At 38.5% G+C, this 19367-nt stretch overlaps 1 protein-coding gene across 1 annotated transcript in view; it reads left to right on the forward strand.

The window, feature by feature from the left end:
- The first annotated feature begins 1930 nt into the window (after positions 1 to 1930).
- LOC122107650 (disintegrin and metalloproteinase domain-containing protein 5-like) overlaps positions 1931 to 19367 on the forward strand; it is an 86864-nt gene continuing 69427 nt past the window's right edge. Inside the window, exons 1-6 of the mRNA XM_042679455.1 lie at positions 1931 to 2060; positions 2430 to 2521; positions 7404 to 7517; positions 7748 to 7824; positions 8859 to 9036; positions 15382 to 15447. Coding sequence (XP_042535389.1) covers positions 1931 to 2060; positions 2430 to 2521; positions 7404 to 7517; positions 7748 to 7824; positions 8859 to 9036; positions 15382 to 15447 — 657 coding nt within the window. The remainder of the gene's footprint in view (positions 2061 to 2429; positions 2522 to 7403; positions 7518 to 7747; positions 7825 to 8858; positions 9037 to 15381; positions 15448 to 19367) is intronic.

Consider the following 19367-nt stretch of genomic DNA (forward strand, 5'->3'; position numbering starts at 1 on the left):
ACCTTGCTCATGTAATTATAACCCCTCTGTACAGTATTTTCACAATAAAAAACTTATTAAAAATTTACAAGGCTAAAAAAAACATGTGTTATAGCTAATAGATATCCACTAAAAACTTCTCCTTATGTAGGACATTGTAAAAATACAATAAAAAATAACAAAGGATGATGATCAACACCAAGTTCTTAAAAGCCCAGAAACTGCTTGGTTTGCTTACACCCAAGATTTAACCCAGTGTATACATAAACAAGTGCTCAGTCAAACAAAAATACTTTGTATCATTGTACATGTAATACCTCAAGTATATTTGTATGATGGGGGTGTGGGCCGTACACATCTAGGCCCAATGGGACAATTGATTAGCTGTATTAATTCCCTGACTAGTAGGCTTTAAAATCGCTAAATCAACAGGTGTCAACACCACAGCCTTCTTAGTACGTGACAAAAACCTCTGCCAACTAAGTGCTGCAGTGGACCAGACTCCAAAAAATTTAAAAAAGCTCTATATCCAAGCTAAAAAAAAACCAAAACAAATGGATTCCCTCGCAGAGTTGGTACTCCAAAACAGGCGTGGTTTAGACTTAGTATTCTTAAAAAAAAAAACCAAAAAGGAGGTTTATATATAGCCTTAGGAGACGCCTGTTGCTTCTATGCAAACCAATCTGGTATAATTAGAGACACTTTGACCAAAGTAAGAGAAAAACCTGTGTGTCTGAAAAAAAAAATCGACAACACTCCTCAATTGGTATTCTATAATATAGGGATTTTGTTGTTGTTGTTTTTGTCAGCTGTGGGGCTTGAACTCTGGGCCTGGGTGCTGTCCCTCAGCTCTTCAGCTCAAGGCTAGCGCTCTACCACTTGAGCCTAAGAGCTACTTCCGGTTTTCTGGTGGTTAGTTGGATGTAAGAGTCTCACGACTTTCCTGCCCAGGCTGGCTTTGAACCGCGATCTTCAGCTCTCAGCCTCCTGAGTATCTAGGATGACAGGCGTGAGCCACCGGCGCCCAGCAGTCTGGGGATTTTAATTTTTATTTTTTAAAGAGCTGATACCAGGATTGGCAGGAATAGAATCCAGCAACGGTAGCTTGGGATGCTGCAGAAGTTTTTGAAAATTTGTATTTGAAGAGCTTGTTTTATTGTCCTGTAACAATGCATCTAACCATGAAACTGCAAAAGTCACAGCTTTTGTAACCTTGTATTTTTGTCTGATCCTGGCTCAAATGGGTGGTGGGTGTGTGGATGTGTGGGTGTAATGTGCAGATATGGTGATTGCTACTAATAACTTGACTGTTTTCATATTTATTTTCCTGATTGTAACTGGAAATTAATTGCAAAGGAACGATCTAATTAGAAGATAGAAAGGAAATGCTCTCGAAGCCCTGCCCTCTCCAATTGAGAGCTGCCTAGTAAGGAACCTTCAGGGTGCCAGAACTCCTTTTCTTCTCTTCTTCCTGCCTTCCACCCCGCGAGGTTGTGCACGCGCCTTACTCGCCCCAACGCCCCAAGCCCCAACTGTTGCCACCAGGCCGGCTCTAGGACAGCAGAGCCATGGTCCCGCTGCTGGTGCTGCTCACTGCACTCAGCGGGCTGCAGGCCGACTCTGGTGAGTCTGGGTGGTGGAATGCCTCGGGGTGCAGGCTGGGAAGCGGCCCCGGGGTGCAGGCTGGGTGGGCGCCCTGGCATCCCAAGGCCGGTCCTGCCCTTCCGCCTCCCGCCCAGGGTCCATGCTCCCCGCCCATTCTCTTTGGCCAAAAAAGGACGATTAGGAAGATCTGGGTGAGTTCCCTTGATGTGTAAAATGGACAAAAATGAAATCCAAGCTTCTCCTCATGTACTAAAGTCCTATGATTCGGGAAGTGGCAATAGCATCGAAACAGCTATGGCCCAAATCCTGCCTTGACAAATGCTGTCCTTCACCGGCTCCCCCGGAAATGGCACACTACCCCCTCCCCCCGCGCAGTGTATTAGACCCCACATTGTATGTCCTTTCCGGAAAACGGTCTTCATTTTCCTGGCCTGTGTTTTCTTATTTCCAAGCCCTTTTACCCCCGCTGACGTTTGGTACTTGGTCTTAACTTCATTGTGCTGTGGAATTGCACATGTACATGTATGTTTATGTGCAAATGTGATACAGATGTGTGTACGTGAATGAGATGTGTGATATATGTATCTAAGAACTGTGTATACTCATGTATATGTGTATATACATATACACAGCTCTATGTGTGTGAGGCAGAGAGAGATGAGAGGAAACTTGAGGACTTGAGGTTAGAAATTCATAGATATGGTGATCATAAATTCAGTAGGAAAGAAGAGATATAGAGAGTATTTAAAATAGCTGTTAATGCAAAGAAAAATGCATAATTAAGCCTAGAAATATATAATGAAAATTTCAAGTATCAAAACAATCTCACTTATTTCTATTTTTAGATACACATAAAATCTACCTACAGCTCACAGTTCCTGAGAAGATTGTATCACCAGCTGCAAAAAGACGTCCAGAACATAATCCAGACAACAATGTAATTGGGGAATGTTTTCTCTTTATAGTTTAGATTCTGATAGATTGCTTCTAGCATCAAAGCTGTTGAATACGGGGTGTAGTCAGCCCTGGCAGCTCAGAGCAAGCTCAGCACACAGCCTTTGTGTGTGTGTGTGTGTGTGTGTGTGTGTGTGTGTGTGTGCCAGTATGAGGGCTCTTACTCAGCTTTTTTACTCAAAGTTGACATTTCTACTTGAGCCACATCTCTACTTATAGGTTTTGCCTGTTGATTGGAGCTAAGAGTCTTTCTGATTTGTCTGCCCAGGCTGGCTTTGAATCCCAATCCTCAGATCTCAGACTCAAGAGTAGCTAAGATTACAGGTGTGAACTACTAGTGCCTGGCAAGCATCCAGCTTTTAAATATGTGTCAACCAATATAGAACAGACTGGTTCCAGTAAGGATGAAAGACTCTGAAAGAAGACCTTCAAGCACAAACTTTAAGGGAGTGGCAAAAATCGTGGGTTTCCCCCAAGAACAGAATTAGGATGAGGCAAGGGGAGAGAGACAGGCTGTTTGGGATTGGCAAAGGGATCTGGAAAGGTATCTCTGAACCCCAGAAAATGACAGGCAAGTGTCCTTCAGAAGTGGGAGCAGTCATGTAGTGCAGGTGTGGAGTCTTTCTACCTGCTTCTATGTTTCAAATCCTAAAGCTTCAAATATTTACATGGGAAGGGAAGCCAATATAATGGTAATATGTTGTTATTAATCTGGTCAACTTTTTAAAGCATAAATTAAAACACATTTCTTGGCTATTCTGGTTACAGCTTGCTTATCTTATTACAATAGCAGGGAAACCATATTTTATCCATCTCAAAAAGCAGTAAGTAATTATATTTTGTCCCTTCAAATTTTAATTCTTTAATCTCTTAAGTTTAAAAACATAGTTATGATTAGACTCATTTTAATTCAAGCATATTGATAGCTGTTGTATATTGAGTATTAGTTAAAATCCTAGGCAATGAAAAAAGTTAAGGAATATATAATACAGGAAGGTACATTCAGGTATATTAACCGAGACAGCATTTTATAATATGATATTGTAATAGCAATAAGAACAAAGACAGTTATAAATGCATTAAAGTAATACTAATAAGAACAAAGTGTTCTTATGAAATCTGAAGTCAGAGAAGGGTTTTTGAAAGAGGTATAAGATGACCTGTGTGCCAAGAGAAGATAACCACTAGCTTTGTAAAGAAGAGGGGTAGGTCAGGATGATAATTTATAGCAAAAAATGATTTGCAAAACAAAAAGATGCAAAAGGGCTTTTTGTGTGTACAAATGGTAATGCAAATTATGAAATGAGATATTTTTCTGAAAGGTAGAGGTGAAAGTATTTAGAAAACCAGACAAGTGACAGATATTTACTGACATTGCAAGGATTTTGTATTTACATAGTTGAATGTGGTAGGTTGTATTTCAGGGGTAAGAAGTAGAGGAGGTTGATTTAGTAACATGACTGAAAGTTTTGGTGGGTGGTTATGGCACCTATCAGTTATAACTGGAAAGAAAACTTTAGTAGACCTAAGACAGATTTGGAAGGCTGCCTGGGAAACATCAAAGACTGCAGTTAATTTACTTGCTGGACAAGTTATTTTATAATCAAAGGAGTGATCTGAACAAGGGTGGTCTATATGTGTAGAAGGGGTAAGTTTGAATTGTAGCCTTTATGTTCAAGTGTATTTTTCCACTGGAAATAGGAATATAGGCATATAGGAATTTAGGTCTCTTAGAGGCTTCAGTAGGAAAATACAACAGTAAGCAATACAATTAATGTTATTATTAAAATAGCAGCATACAATTTTTGTAAATTATTGTTTTTATTGTTAAGGTGATGTACAGAGGGGTTACAATTACATAAGTAAGGTAATAAGTACATTTCTTGTGAAATCTGTTACCTCTTCCCTCATGTTTCTCCTACTTCCCTCCCCACTTACCCCCACCCCCACGTTGTACAGATCATTTCCAACATACTGTTTTGTATATATCGCTGTTGCATTGGCTCCCCCCTTGTCTGTTGTCTTGCCATTCTGTTGTTATCCTTCCCTTTCCTAATTCACATAAATGTATATACAAACCAGGGTACCAAAATCAAATACCGTGACAATGGTAGCTATACCATAGGGAAAGAACATACAAAAGAAACAAAAAAGTCACATAGTACACTAAAAACAACAACAACAACAAAGAAAAACCTCGTGCCTGTGTCTTGGGTTTCGTTTTGCTTAATATCATCGTATATGGTCATATGCACATAGCTATTAAGCTATTCTGCTCATCTGCTAGGATTATGCTAGACATGTACAAATTATTACAAATGAGGGAACCATGGGACCTGTGTTTCTTTTGCGTCTGGCTTATTTCACTTAATATGATTTTTTTTCCAAGTCTTTTCATTTCCTTACAAATGAGGCAATGTCATTCTTTCTGATGGAAGCATTGAATTCCTTCATATATATTCTTCTATTCTTCATACTATTCTTCTATTCCATATCTCAGCGGTGGTGAATAGTGGCAGCATATATATTTTTTAATTAACAGATTAGTTGCTAATGTCTAAAGCTTGGATAAAAACATTTCTAGGCAAACACTATACTACTACACCACATTCAGACCCAAAGAAACATAGGCCCCATGGTTTCCCTCATTTGTGATAATTAGTATATGCCTAGGATAGTCCTAGCAGAGGTTCACAATAGCCCAATAGCTATGTACATATGAACACATAGCATGATGCTAATTGAAATGATCTCCATGATATGGAAACAAGAGAGAGTTTTTGTGGTTGTTTTTTCTTTTTTAGTGTACTGTTTGCAGTTATTTCTTTCGTATTTAGTTTTGTGTTCTGCTCTTGTTTATTACCTGTGGTCACTGTTTCTGATTTTGGAACCCTTTGTCTTGTATTTAAGTTTATCTGACTTAGGGAAGGGAAGGGGAATCAGAGAAATGGTGGGATTAAGGGTGAATCAATGCAACAGAGACTAGACCCTATGTTGGAAATGAACTTTACAACTTGGGGGGTGAGGGAGGTGGGGGGGGGAAGGAAAGTGGGAGAAAATGAGGGAGGGGGAAACACTGTTCAAAAAGAAATGTAACTGTAACTCCTCTGTACAATACAATGCAATACAATAAAATAAAAATATTTCCAGGACAGATAGAAAAAAAAATGTAGTCAACATGGAAGATCAGGGAGGATCTGGGAGTAAGAAGAGAAGCAGAAGAGTAAAATGTGTACACCATGGTGCACATTTATGGAATTTATAAGTTAAATGGTTCAACTTAGTGGTCATAGTTTTCAAGTAGACACCAGAAGTCCAATACAGTAATGATTTTTAAAAATTTGAAATGCAGCCTGGGAAGGTGGCTCAGTGGTAGAGCGCTTGCCTTGCATGCATGAGGCCCTGGGTTCGATTCCTCAGCACCACATAAGCAAAAAAGAAAAAAAGCCAGAAGTGGCACTGTGGCTCAAGTGGTAGAGCGCTAGCCTTGAGCTGAAGAGCTGAGGGACAGCGCCCAGGCCCAGAGTTCAGGCCCCACGACCGGACCCCCCCCCAAAAAAAAATGAAATGCTAGTGGTTATGGATAGGACATTTGCCAAAGTGAATGGAATTGGAAAAGTAGAGAATATGTGTGACACTACTACTTGGATAAAATCTATCGAAAATTGAAAAAGAAACATTGGTCATAGCAAAGGGTTATTTAGGATGGCCATGGCTTGAAAATAACATTTCTAAATAGCACTAGGGGTAACAAAAAGGCTTTTAAAGAGGAAAAGTTTTAAATGGTAGGAGAGGGTTTGCATCTTTATAGAGTATGGTACAATATGGGATCTGCAGCACATGTATATGGGATTCCCCTAGATAAAAGAGGTTAGTTAGCCTCTGGAAATGTAAGGTGGACACAAAGGATGGAGAAGTGAGATGACATGGAAGTTATGTGGGATGGTTTCAGCAGTGGTGTCAACATTTGCTCTTTTGTAGCATTGGGATTGGAACTCAGGGTTTTGTGCTTGCTAGATAGGTGCTCTGCTGCTGAGTTATGTCTCTCCCATTCTTTTTTGCTCTGGTAATTCTTGAGATGGAGTCCTGCCACTCCCCTCCCCCCTTAGGGCAATTCTAAATAGTAATCCTTCTGTTTAAGCTTTCCACTCTAGCTGGGAAGACAGACACCTACCAGCACATTCAGCTGTTGATTGAGATGTGGTCTCACAAACTTTTTACCCAGTCTGGACTCAAATGACAATTCTCCCAGTCTCCACTTCCCAGATTGTTAGGATTACAGGTGTGAGACACTGTATCCAACTTTTTGAATAGTTATCAAGAGAAATGAAAGAAAATTCTGACCATTGCTATTAAGAAAAGCCTGAAACATAGCTAAGGTTAATGATTATGATTTTTTGTTAGATCAAATATTTCTTTTTTTTTCTGCGTAGGATGTTTATTTTATTTTATTTTTTTATTGTGAACATACTGTACAGAGGGGTTACAATTACATGGGCAAGATAATGAGCACATTTCTTATCAAGCATTGTAGCCTCCTCCTAGATCAAATATTTCTAAATTTGCTGCTAATCTTACATTTTAATATTGAGATTGATGTACAGCATCTGAAATCCATGAGTGTTAAAAATTAAATATTTGCAAGTTTAAGACTGGAAATTGGAACTCGTACTATATCTCCCTGATCTGTCCAGTGATTTGTTCATTAACCAGTGTTTTAGTATTATGTCTCTCTAATTAAAATGTCATTCTCAATAACTCAGTTTAAAGAGATAGAGAGATATGTGGGCAATAGGCTTATTCTAGGCTTTTAGTCCTTCAAAACCTAGATTTTGCATATGAAGAATTAAGTTTCTACTCTACAGTTTCATTTGAGCATATTTTTATATTTTTTGTCTAGATCATTTTTGTCCCCAGGTGCTCTTGTTTATTATTATGACCAAGAGGGCAACAAACATTTCCAGACATTGTTAAGTCAGGTAAGCTTTAGTGTTTTTTTCTAACAGATTTCTTATTTGGGATTTTCTTGGAAAAGAAAATCTATAAATGTCTATGATGATAAGAATATTATTTGATATAGTTGATGAAGTGGAATAATCTATCCTCTTAAATATTGTAGTAGGTATAGTAATAAATGTCAATGTTATATCTTGGAGTATATATTTAACAAAATGAGTCATCCCTTTGTTTTTCTTTGTGCATTTTTTAGATGAATTGCAATTATAATGGATATATTGCAGGTTTTCCAGATTCTCTTGTGACACTCAACGTTTGTTCAGGACTCAGGTTGTATGCTATTTAAAAATATTTAACCTGCAGGTGTTATATCCAGCTGATCCTATGCATGAATTTTCCATGTGCCTCTTCTAATTCTGTAATCACCTTTACATTTCCATTGGTCAAGGACAAAATAAATGACTAATACCAGGTGGTGGCTTCCCCTGAGCCTGGCTGGTCAGGCTCCCATGCCACTGGCTAATAGTGGTGGGATATTCTGCTGAAGGCTCTGAGTCATGGTTGGTGCAGGCAGTGCTACTGGGCTCTCCTTTCTTCTGGACTTTTCCCCAAATTTTGGTTTCAGCCTGCTTCTCAATTTCCTAGAATAAATGACAGTTGCATTATATCTGAAGCTTATAGAAACATTGCCTGCTTCTGCATTTGATCATTTTTGTTGTTCAGCCACACAACAAATAATCTAGAGTATTTAGATATCAGAATAAGAGTGGGGTATATAAAAGATAAGAGAACTGAGACCAAGGAAGAAGCCTATAGGGAAGTTACTAAATATCTACAGACCCTGCAGGCTGGAACGGAAGGCCAATACACTAAAAAGAAATTTTTCCTTGTTTAACAAATGAAACCCATGCCAATAACTTACTTTAAAAAAAAAGATTATCATCTTAATATTTATAATTTAACCAATAGTAATATTAATGTTAATAATAAACATTAATAAACAGTACCAACATTTATTTAGTTAATAATAAATATAAACATTTTGATACATCAAGAAAATATTAATAATAAAATCAATATGTTTTATATTAATATTTAATATTACCTTACTATTTCCTTAAGATTTTTATTATTTTTGTGATTATTATCTTAACTTATTACAAATATTTGTAATTGAATGGAATATGTGTCCTGTAACTGGGTAGTCTATTTCCAGTACAAGACCTCAAAGAACTATGAGATAAAGTGGCAAAACAAAGATGGCTTTTAATTTAAAATAAAAGCAATTTTGGTCAAAATTTCTCATAAGCATCATAGTTTTGGTAGTGTCATTACCAACTTTATTTGATTATTTTAATATTCAGGGGCACAATACAATTTAAAAACATCTCATATGGAATTAAGCCAATGGAGGCTGCCTCAGGCTTTGTTCACATGGTTTATCAAGAGAGCAATGGTAATACAACAAATATTCCTGCCTTAGGAGGTGACACTTATGACTGGTTTAATGCTGTGCACTATCAGGCCAGAAGGACCATAGAAGTAAGTGATAACCCTTTTAACTTATTTTATGGAACTAAAAATGATGTTGCAAGCCAAATTTGATGGGTAACTTGCATAACTTCAGTAACTAGAAAGTGTATCTCTGTTCATTGCTGTGCTTTTCACTTGAGATAAGTTTTTTTTGACATCTGATTAAAGTTTTTTTTTTTTTTTATTATTATACCCTCCTTTATTTTTCCCCTACCATCCCTTTCCTTCCCACCTCCCCAACTCCTCCCCTCTCTTGCCCCACACCCTAAAAGTTGTAAAGTTCATTTTCAACACAGTGTCTTGTACATCTCATTGTTACAATGGGTCAACCTGTTTCCTTACTTAAGCATTTTGTGATTTCCCTTCCCCTCCCCAAATTAGAAAAATGCATATACAAAATGCAGGGCACCGGAATGAAATACAGTGACAACAGGGATTGTACCATGGGGGAAGAACATACAAAAAAAACAAAAAATCACATATTACATTATAAATACATTAAAAAGAATAGCAACAAAGATAAAACCTCTTGTGTCCCTATCATTTCACTTAGCATCAGGTTATATGGTCATATGTGAGTAGCTTTTGACCACTTCTGCTTGTCCTAGACATATACTAGTTATTGCAGATAAGGGAAACTATGGGACTATGTTCCTTTGCGTCTGGCTTACTTCACTTAATACAATTTTTTCCTAGTCTTTCCATTTCCTAACAAATGAGGTGGTGTCATTCTTTTTGATGGAGGCATAGAATTCATTATATATATATTCTCACATTTTCTTGATCCATGCATCTACTGAGGGACATCTGGGTTGGTTCCATAGTTTAGCTATGGTGAATAATGCTGTGATAAACATAGTTGTGCTGGTAATTTTAGTATGGCCTTGTTTGTGATTGTTTGGGCAAATGTCTAAAAGTGGCTTTGCTGGGTTATAGGGGAGCTCTATGTGGAGTCTTTTGAGGAACCTCCATACTGCTTTCCAAAGTGGTTGAACAAGTTTACATACCCACCAACAAAGCAGTAGGGTTCCCTTTTGGCCACATACACTCCAGCATCTGTTGTTATTAGATTTCTTGATTATAGCCATTCTAACTGGGGTGAGGTAGAATTTCAATGATGTTTTGATTGCATTTCTTTTATGGCTAGAGAAGTTGAGCATTTCTTCATGTGTTTATTAGTCATTCTTATTTCCTCTTCAGAGAAGTTTCTCTTTAAGTCTTTAGCCCACTTATTTATTGAGCAGTTGTTTCTTTGAGGATTTGTTGTTGGGAGATGTAAAATTTTGAGTTCTAAGGATATTTTCGATATGATACCCCTGTCCATTGTCTGGCTAGTGGAGATCTTCTCCCAATCCATGGGCTTTCTATTCATCTTGCTTGCTATGTCCTTTGCCATGCAGAAGCTCTGCAGTTTCATGCAATCCCATTTGTCCAACCTTTCTTTGATTTGTTGTGTTTCTGGGTGTTTATTAAGAAAATGTCAATTTTGTTCATTTTTTGAAGAATCAACTCTGATTTGTTGATTCTTTCTATGGTTTTTCTGGATTCTAATAATTTAATTCTGATTGAATTTTAATTATTTCTTTCCATCTACTGGACTGGGGTTTAGCTTGTTGCTCATTTTCAAGGAACTTCAGGTGCCTTGTTAAATTGTTGATTTCAGATCTCTCCAATTTGTTGATATAGGAACTCAGAGGTATAAACTTGCCTCCGAGTACTGCCTTTGCTGTGTCCCAGAGGAGCTGGTGATTTATGTGTTCATTTTGTTAAATATCATGAACATTTGAATTTACTTTCTAATCTCTTCTGTGACCCACTGGTGGTTCAACAATGTGTTGTTCAGCCTGCATGTGTTACAGGATTTTCTTTGGTGGCTCTTGGTGCTGACTTCTAATTTTATTCCCTTGTGGTCTGAGATAATACAGGGTATGATTTAAATGATTCCAAATTTGGACAAATTTGCTTTATGACCTAAAATGTGGTCTATTTTGAAGAATGTTCCATGTGGTTCTGAGAACATGTATTCTGATGATACTGGGTGAAATATTCGGTAGATGTCTCTTAATTGTAGTTGGTCCATGCAATTGTTTAGGTCTGAGGTTTCTCTGTTGAGTTTTTGCTGGGCTGACCTATCCAGTGGGGATAGTGGTGTGTTAAAGTTCCTGACAATTAATATTTTTGGATCTATGTGTGATTTTAGGGAAAGTAGTTTTTCCTGGATAGATTTGGGTGCTCTGCTATTTAGTGAATAGATATTTAGAATTGCAATATCTTCCTGAAGGAGATATCCGTTAATTAGTATGTAATGACCTTATTTATCTCTTCTTGCTAATTTTTATTTGAAGTCTATTTTATCCATTATTAGGATTGCAACTCCTACCTGTTTATTGGGGCCATTTGCTTGGTACATTTTGTTCCAGCCTTTCACTTTTAGAATATGTTTGTTTTGTGGTCAAGGTGTGTCTCTTGTAGGCAGAAGATAGAAGGATATTGCTTTTTGATCCAACTAGATAGTCTATATCGCTTCATTGGAGAGTTAAGTCCATTAATATTGAGAGTTAGGAGTGAGAGGTGTTTTGTAGTTCTTGGCATGTTATCCACCTTCTTGGGGACTGTGCCAACTGGGTTCTTCCAATGCTTCTTGGATTCTCTGTTTGGGCCCTGTTTCTTGGTGTTTATTTGCTCTTTTTGGTTTTCTTTGTGTAGAACATCTTTAAGTGTCTTTTGTAAGGATAGTTTGATGGAGATATATTGTTTCAATTTTTCTTTGCTGTGGAAAGTTTTTATTTGACCTTCCATGAAGGTAAAATTAGACTCTCGGGGCTGGGAAGGTGGCTCAGTGGTAGAGCGCTTGCCTTGCATGCCAGAGGCCCTGGGTTCGATTCCTCAGCACCACATAAGCACAAAGAAAAAAGCTGGAAGTGGCGCTGTGGCTCAAGTGGTAGAGCGCTAGCCTTGAGCTGAAGAGCTGAGGGATAGCTCCCAGGCCCGGAGTTCAGGCCCCACGACCAGACCCCCCCCCAAAAAAAAAAACAACAGCTAAAATTAGACTCTCCAAGAAGGAGAGTTTTGCTGGGTACAATATTCTTGACTGATAGTTTTTTTTTTAATCTTAGGGATGTGGCATACATTATTCCAGGCTCTTCTTGCTTTAATTGTCTCTGCTGAGAAATATGAAGTTATTCTGAATGGTGATTGATCTTTTCTCCTTGACAGCTTTAAGGATCCTTTCCTAAGTCTGAATTGATTCTGTATGTATTGCAATGTGACAGTGGATGTCCTATTCTGGTCTGGTCTATTTGGGGTTCTAAAGTCTTCTTGTATTTGAATAGGCCTATCCTTTTGCATGTTTGGGCAGTTCTCAGCTAGGAGCCTGTTAAATAAATTTCCTAGACCATTAACTTCTGTCTCTAGGTGTTCCTCTACACCTATTATCCTCATATTAGGCCTTCTGATGGTGTCTTCTAGATATTGAATAGATCTATCATATTTCTTGGATTTGTCTTGAATAGTTTTCTGTTCTTTCTGTATAATATCTAGGCTGTCGTTAATCCCAGAGATTCAATCTTCTGCATGGTCTAACCTACTGTCAAGACTTTCTACTTCGTTTTTTATTTCTTTTACTTCTAATTGGTCAGGTTTGATGGCTTCAAATTCTTTGTTGGATCTTTGTTTTAGATCCTGTATGGACTTCTTTACTTCCTTAATTTGGTGTTCAGTGTTTATTTTCAAATCCCTTAGTTGATTAGTTATGGTTTCATGGGATTCCCTTTCCTTCTGTTGGGCTTCAGTCAGCATTCCCTTTGTGGACTCCCTGGATTCCTCTAGCTGTCTGTGGATTCCATGAATGCCTCCATTAATCTTTGTCTATTCTCATCCTGCTCACACAATTCCTCTGTTAATCTTAGATTAGCCTTATCACTCTCGTGATATTTCTGTTAGCTACATCACGCTCACCATATTCTTATCTTAATCTTTGTTTAACCTCATCACACTTGTGATATTTCTGTTTTAATCTTTGGTTAGCCTCATGAGGCTCATGCATTTCATTATGTTTACCACTAGTATGCTCCATTAAATGTAGAGCATTTTGGGAGCTCTCCTCTAGGTTATTCATTGACTGCTGTGTTGCCTGATTGTCCTGAAGCAGGACTTGTCATTTTTCTTGTGTTTCTGTTTGTTCTGCCCATTGGTTATGATAGCCAAACCAATTCTGAGTTAGAACACTATTTTAAAGCAAGCATCAATTACAGGCCTGTAGTTTGGTTGTCCTGTGGCTTGGTTGGTTTCTTCAATCAGTTTGTTTGAGCAGGCTGAAGGAAGCTCTGCCTTACTCAGGAGTTTATGTCCCTTCTCCCAAGCTAGTTCAGTGGGAGGGCAATCTACTTTGAGTATTACAAAAGAGCGAGGTGGCTGTTTCCTCTAATTTGGAGTTGCTGTGATGGGGCTAAGTTGTAGGTAAGGCTGTGTCCTGTCAGCAATCAGTAGCTTTACCCTAATGGGTTAGCTCCTGAGAGACTCAATCAGCCCAGCCTGGAGCCAATCTCAGGATTTATGTGTAAAACAGGGCTGGAGTTGCTTCCTGTGCAGCAGTCAGATAAAGTAGTCTCTGCCCCTCTGCTTGAGAGGGGCAACTCTCCCCTGGGGTGGAGCATAGCCCTGTTGTAGGTCAGATCCTTTTGGCCCATTGAGTGGTTCTATTGTCTTCTTCCCAGGCCTGAGTTTCACTAGCTGCTCTAGCTGGGTCTGTGTCAGTATCAAAGATGGAGTTTTTCTCCGGTGGTGGAGAAGGGACTACCTTCCCACCTCTGCTCCATGAGAAGGAGTAAGGATGTTTTGGGCATACTCACAGCTCTCCTTTGGTTTCTGGGCAGTCCACGTACATAGTCTGTAACTGTCTGTGATTGACTGAATGAAGATTGAGATAAGTTGTGCAAAACAAGGACTTAAGCCCAGTACTGGTGGATCCCTGTGATCTTAGCTACTCAAGAGGATGATGGAGGTTTGAAGCCAGCCAGGGCAGAAAACTTTTTTTTTTCTGGTTGGTCATGGGGCTTGAACTCTGGGCCTGGGCACTTTTCCTGAGCTCTTCAGCTCAAATTTAGTGCTCTACCACTTGAACCACTTGAACCACTGTGAACTTCCGGTTTTGTGGTGGTTTATTGGAGTCTCATGAACTTTCCTGCCTGGGCTGGCTTTGAAATGTGATCCTCAGATCCCAGCCTTCTGAGTAGCTAGGATTACAGGGGTGAGCCACCAGCGCCTAGCTAAACAGATTTTTTTTTTCCTTTGGACTTTGGGCCTGAACTCTGGGGCTGGGCACCGTCCTTTAGTTCTTCAAGGCTAACACTGCCACTTGAGGAACAGCACCACTTCCCCTTTTTCTGTTTATGTGTTGCTAAGGAATCAAACCCAGGGCCTCATGCTTGCAAGGCAAGCACTCTACCACTGAGCCACCTTCCAAGCCCCTGTGAAACTCTTATCTCCAATTAACTCCAGAAGTGGAGCGGTGGCTGAAAGTGGTGGAGTGCTAGCCTTGAGCAAAAAACTCAGGGAAAGTGCTTAGGCCTTAAGTTCAAGCCCCATGAACAACAATAGCAACAAAAAATCCAGAAACAAACCCAAACAAGGATTTAATCTTGTAAACAGCTGTAGACATATGACTGTAACAAACCAAAACATTAAACATTGATGTTCACATGTCAGCTGATTAATGCAAAAATTCTTTCTTTTTTTTCTCAGTTGTTAGATAATTTAAATGAAAATCTTAAGTCTTTGTTTCAGGAGAGTTCTACAGTGGTTAATTGTATTGGTCACATGAGATCTGGATTAAAGAAAGTGGTGACTCTTTACAAACACAAAACTGGCTTTAGTGAATTGCTGTTATTTATGACTCAGCTGTTATTAATTATAGACTTTAGTAATGTCTTCTTCAAGTAGTTGTACAAAGGAGTTTTAATTCAACGTGTCAGTTTATGAGTACCATATATCTGCATTATTTGCTAAAAATAATTTTTAAACCATTGGTAACAGAAACTCCTACCATAGAAATTACACAAATGATCAGAAGGGTAAGAAAGCAATGCTTTTGAAGTAAAATTTCAATTCAATTATTACAAAAACAGAACTTCCTGTTTTTTCTATGACTTGGAGAGTGTAACTAGAAGCTGTCACTAATCACTAATTCCAGCACTTCTTAAGTGGGACCCTTTGAAAAACACCTAAATATTCTTTTTATTTGAAACAGCCTAGTTACAGAGTCAGGAACTATCTTTAATTTATGTCAGTTTATATAATGTCAATAAGAGATAAATTTTTATAAAATTTTCAAGATTCCTCTTACATATTTTTCAGGTAAACAGACTTTCCAAGTTATACCCTCGATCACTTCAAATAAATATTGTTGTGGAAAAAAACCTGGTATGTCCTATTTCATGTACTATTCTTTACCTGTAGTTTGAGTTCACAAACACAATGACAATTTTCTTTTTTTTTTTTTTTTTAATTTTATTTTATTGTAAAGCTACTATACAGAGGGTTACAGTTACATGAGTGAGGTAATGAGTACACTTCCTCTTGAACATTGTTACCCCCTCCATTGTTTTCCCCCTACCATCCCCTCCCTCCCTCCCTTCCCCGAGGTTCTTTTTTTTTTGATTGTGATTAAATGATTACATAATTTCAAAGTCACAAGTTCATTCTAACTTCCCTGGAGCAAATTGTCTACCACAGTCTGTAATATATAACAGTGTTCACATGTTATATACCATGTTTGTGATCAGCAGCATGGGGATATTTAGTAGTGGTTCAACCAGATGAGCGGGAGTTCTTTGTTTCTTAAGTCCTGTTAGTTTTGTCGTATCACCTAACCTTTTGGATTTAGCATCCACTTATCAGGGAGACCATGTACCGTTTGTCTCTTCGTTCTTGGCTTACCTCGCTCAACATGATTCCTTCTAGCTCCATCCATTTCCCTGCAAATGCCATTATTTTGTCATTTCTAATGGCTGCATAATATTCCATTGTGTATAGATACCACAATTTTTGGATCCATTCATCTGTGGTGGGGCATCTAGGTTGTTTCCATATCCTAGCTATTGCGAACAGTGCTGCAATAAACATGGAGGTACACGTGTCCTTGTATATTGGTTCCTGTTGTTCAGGGTAGATGCCTAGAAGTGGTATGACTGGGTCGTAAGGGAGGTCAATCTTTAGCTTTCTAAGGACCCTCCAGACTGCTTTCCAAAGTGGTTGTATAAGTGTACATTCCCACCAGCAGTGTAATAGGGTTCCTCTTTCTCCACATCCCCTCCAGCATTTGTCGTTGGCTGATTTGTGGATGTGGGACATTCTGACTGGGGTAAGGTGGTATCTCAGGGTTGTCTTTATTTGCATTTCCTTCACCACCAGGGATGATGAACATTTCCTCATGTGTTTCTTTGCCATTTTTATTTCTTCATTTGAGAAGTCCCTCTTTAGTTCCCTTGCCCATTTAGTAATTGGTTTGTTAGGTTTGGGAGGGATTAGTTTCTTGAGTTCCCTGTATATACAGGATGTTAACCCCTTGTCTGATATATTGCTGGTAAATATTTTTTCCCAATTAGTTGGTTGTCTTTCTAGCTTAGTTGCGATAGATTTAGCTGTGCAGAAGCTTTTTATTTTAAGGTAGTCCCATTTGTCGAGTCTCTCTCCAACTTGTTGTGACCCTGGGACTCTGTTCAGGAAGTTCCTTCCTGTGCCTATTAGTTCAAGTGTCTCTCCTACTCTGTCCTGCAGTAGTTTCAAAGATTCAGGTTTAATGTTAAGGTCTTTAATCCATTTTGAGTTGATGTTGGTGCATGGTGATAGGCTGGGGTCCACTTTTAGTTTTCTGCATGTGGCTGCCCAGTTTTCCCAGCACCAGCGGTTGAAGAGGCTGTGTTTCTTCCATTGTATGTCTTTGGCTCCTTTGTCGAATATCAGCTGGCTGTAGGCCTGTGGATTTATATCTGGATCTTCTATTCTGTTCCATTGGTCTTCGGGTCTGTTTTTGTGCCAGTACCATGCTGTCTTTGTGATTATAGCTCTGTAGTAGAGTTTGAAGTTCGGCATGGATAGCCCTCCCATATTGTCTTTATCCCCTAGAATTGTTTTGGCTATTCTAGGTCTTTTGTTGTTCCATATAAATTTTTGGACTGTTTTCTGTATTTCAGTGATGTACGTCATTGGGATTTTAATAGGAATTGCATTGAATTTGTATATTAGTTTTGGAAGTATCACCATCTTTACTATATTAAGTCGGCCTATCCAGGAGCATGGGAGGTCTTTCCATTTCCTAGTGTCTTCTGCAATTTCTTTCTTTAACTTTTTATAGTTCTCATTAAATAGTTCTTTTACATCTTTGGTTAGGTTAATTCCTAAATATTTTATTTTTTGGGAGGTTATTGTGAATGGGGTTGCTCCCTTTATTTCCCTCTCTTCCTTTACGTTATCAGTGTATAGGAAGGCAACTGATTTTTGTGGGTTTATTTTGTATCCTGCTATTTTGCCGAAGTGACTTATGATTTCTAAAAGTTTGGGGATGGAGTTTTTGGGATCGTGGAGGTATAGTATCATGTCATCTGCAAAAAGGGATAGTTTAACTTCTTCTTTCCCTATGCGGATCCCTTTAATGTCTTTTTCTTGCCTTATTGCCCTGGCTAAGGGTTCTAGGACTATGTTGAAGAGGAGTGGAGACAGTGGGCATCCTTGCCTTGTTCCTGTTTTTAGGAGGATTGGTTGTAGCTTTTCCCCATTAAGTATAATATTGGCTATTGGTCTGTCATAAATGGCTTTTATTGTTTTTAGAAATGTTCCTTCTATTCCTATTTTCTCCAGAGCTTTTAGCATGAATGAATGTTGAATTTTATCAAAGGCCTTTTCTGCATCTGTGGCGATAATCATGTGATTCTTGACCTTGGCTCTGTTGATATGCTGGATTACATTTATTGACTTACGTATGTTAAACCATCCCTGTGTCTCTGGGATGAAGCCTACCTGATCATAGTGTATTATTTTTTTTATGTGTTTCTGGATTCTGTTAGCTAGAATCTTGTTAAGGATCTTTGCATCTGTGTTCATCAAGGAAATTGGCCTGTAATTCTCCTTTTTGGTTGGGTCTTTGCCTGGTTTGGGGATGAGTGTGATATTGGCTTCGTAGAATGAGTTAGGGATAGCTCCCTCCTTCTCTGTTTCTCTGAAGAGCTTGAGGAGTATGGGTATTAGTTCTTCTTTAAAGGTCTTATAGAATTCTGCTGTGAATCCATCTGGTCCTGGGCTTTTTTTTGTTGGAAGACTTTTGATAGCTTCCTGTATCTCATTATAGGATATTGGCTTATTTAATTGGTTAACTTCTTCTTTGCTCAGTGTGGGTAACTTGTATTTCTCTAAAAATGCATCCATTTCCGCCAGATTTTCTTCCTTTAGAGAGTATAGCTTTTGAAAGTAGTCTGTTAGAATTGTTTGGATATCTTGGGTACGTGTTGTGATGTTTCCTGTGGCATCCCTAATCCTATTAATATGGGTTTCCTCTCTTCTTTTTTTAATTAATCTTGCCAACGGGCCATCAATTTTGTTTATTTTTTCAAAGAACCAGCTTTTTCTTTGGTTTATTTTGGTTATGGTTTTCTGATTTTCTAATTGGTTAATCTCTGCTCTCAATTTGGTTATCTGGCTTCGTCTAGTAGCTTTAGGTCCCATTTTTTCTTGTTTTTCTAGCTGTTTTAGTTGCAACATGAGATTATTTACTTGGTCTGTCTCCATTCTCTTGATGTGGGCACTGAGGGCAATAAATTTGCCCCTCAGGACTGCTTTTGCTGTGTCCCACAAGTTTCTTTGTGAGGTGTTTTCATTTTCATTGAGTTGTAGGAAATGCTTTATTTCTTCTCTGATCTCTTCTGTTACCCAGGCCTTGTTAAGGAGTGTGCTGTTCAATTTCCATGTATTAGAGAAATTTCTGCGGTATGCTTTGTTATTGAAAGCTAGCTTGATTCCATTGTGGTCAGATAAGATACAGGGGATTATGTCGATCCCTTTGTATTTGCTTAAGTTCCTTGCATGAACTATGATATGGTCTATTTTGGAGAAAGTTCCATGAGCTGCTGAGAAGAATGTGTACTGTGTTGTTTTAGGGTGAAATACTCGGTAGATGTCAGTTAATTCCGCTTGAAGTATGGTCTCACTTAATTTGGTAGCTTCTTTGCCAATCCTCTGGTTGGTAGACCTGTCCTTTGGTGAGAGTGGCGTGTTAAAGTCTCCTAGTATTATCGTATTGGGATCTATTTTATTCTGTAAGTTTGAGAGCATTTGTTTAACATATCTGG

This window comes from Dipodomys spectabilis, unplaced genomic scaffold, assembly GCF_019054845.1.
Source record: "Dipodomys spectabilis isolate Male_0828 unplaced genomic scaffold, ASM1905484v1 ptg000052l, whole genome shotgun sequence".
In the NCBI taxonomy this organism is placed as follows: domain Eukaryota; kingdom Metazoa; phylum Chordata; class Mammalia; order Rodentia; family Heteromyidae; genus Dipodomys; species Dipodomys spectabilis.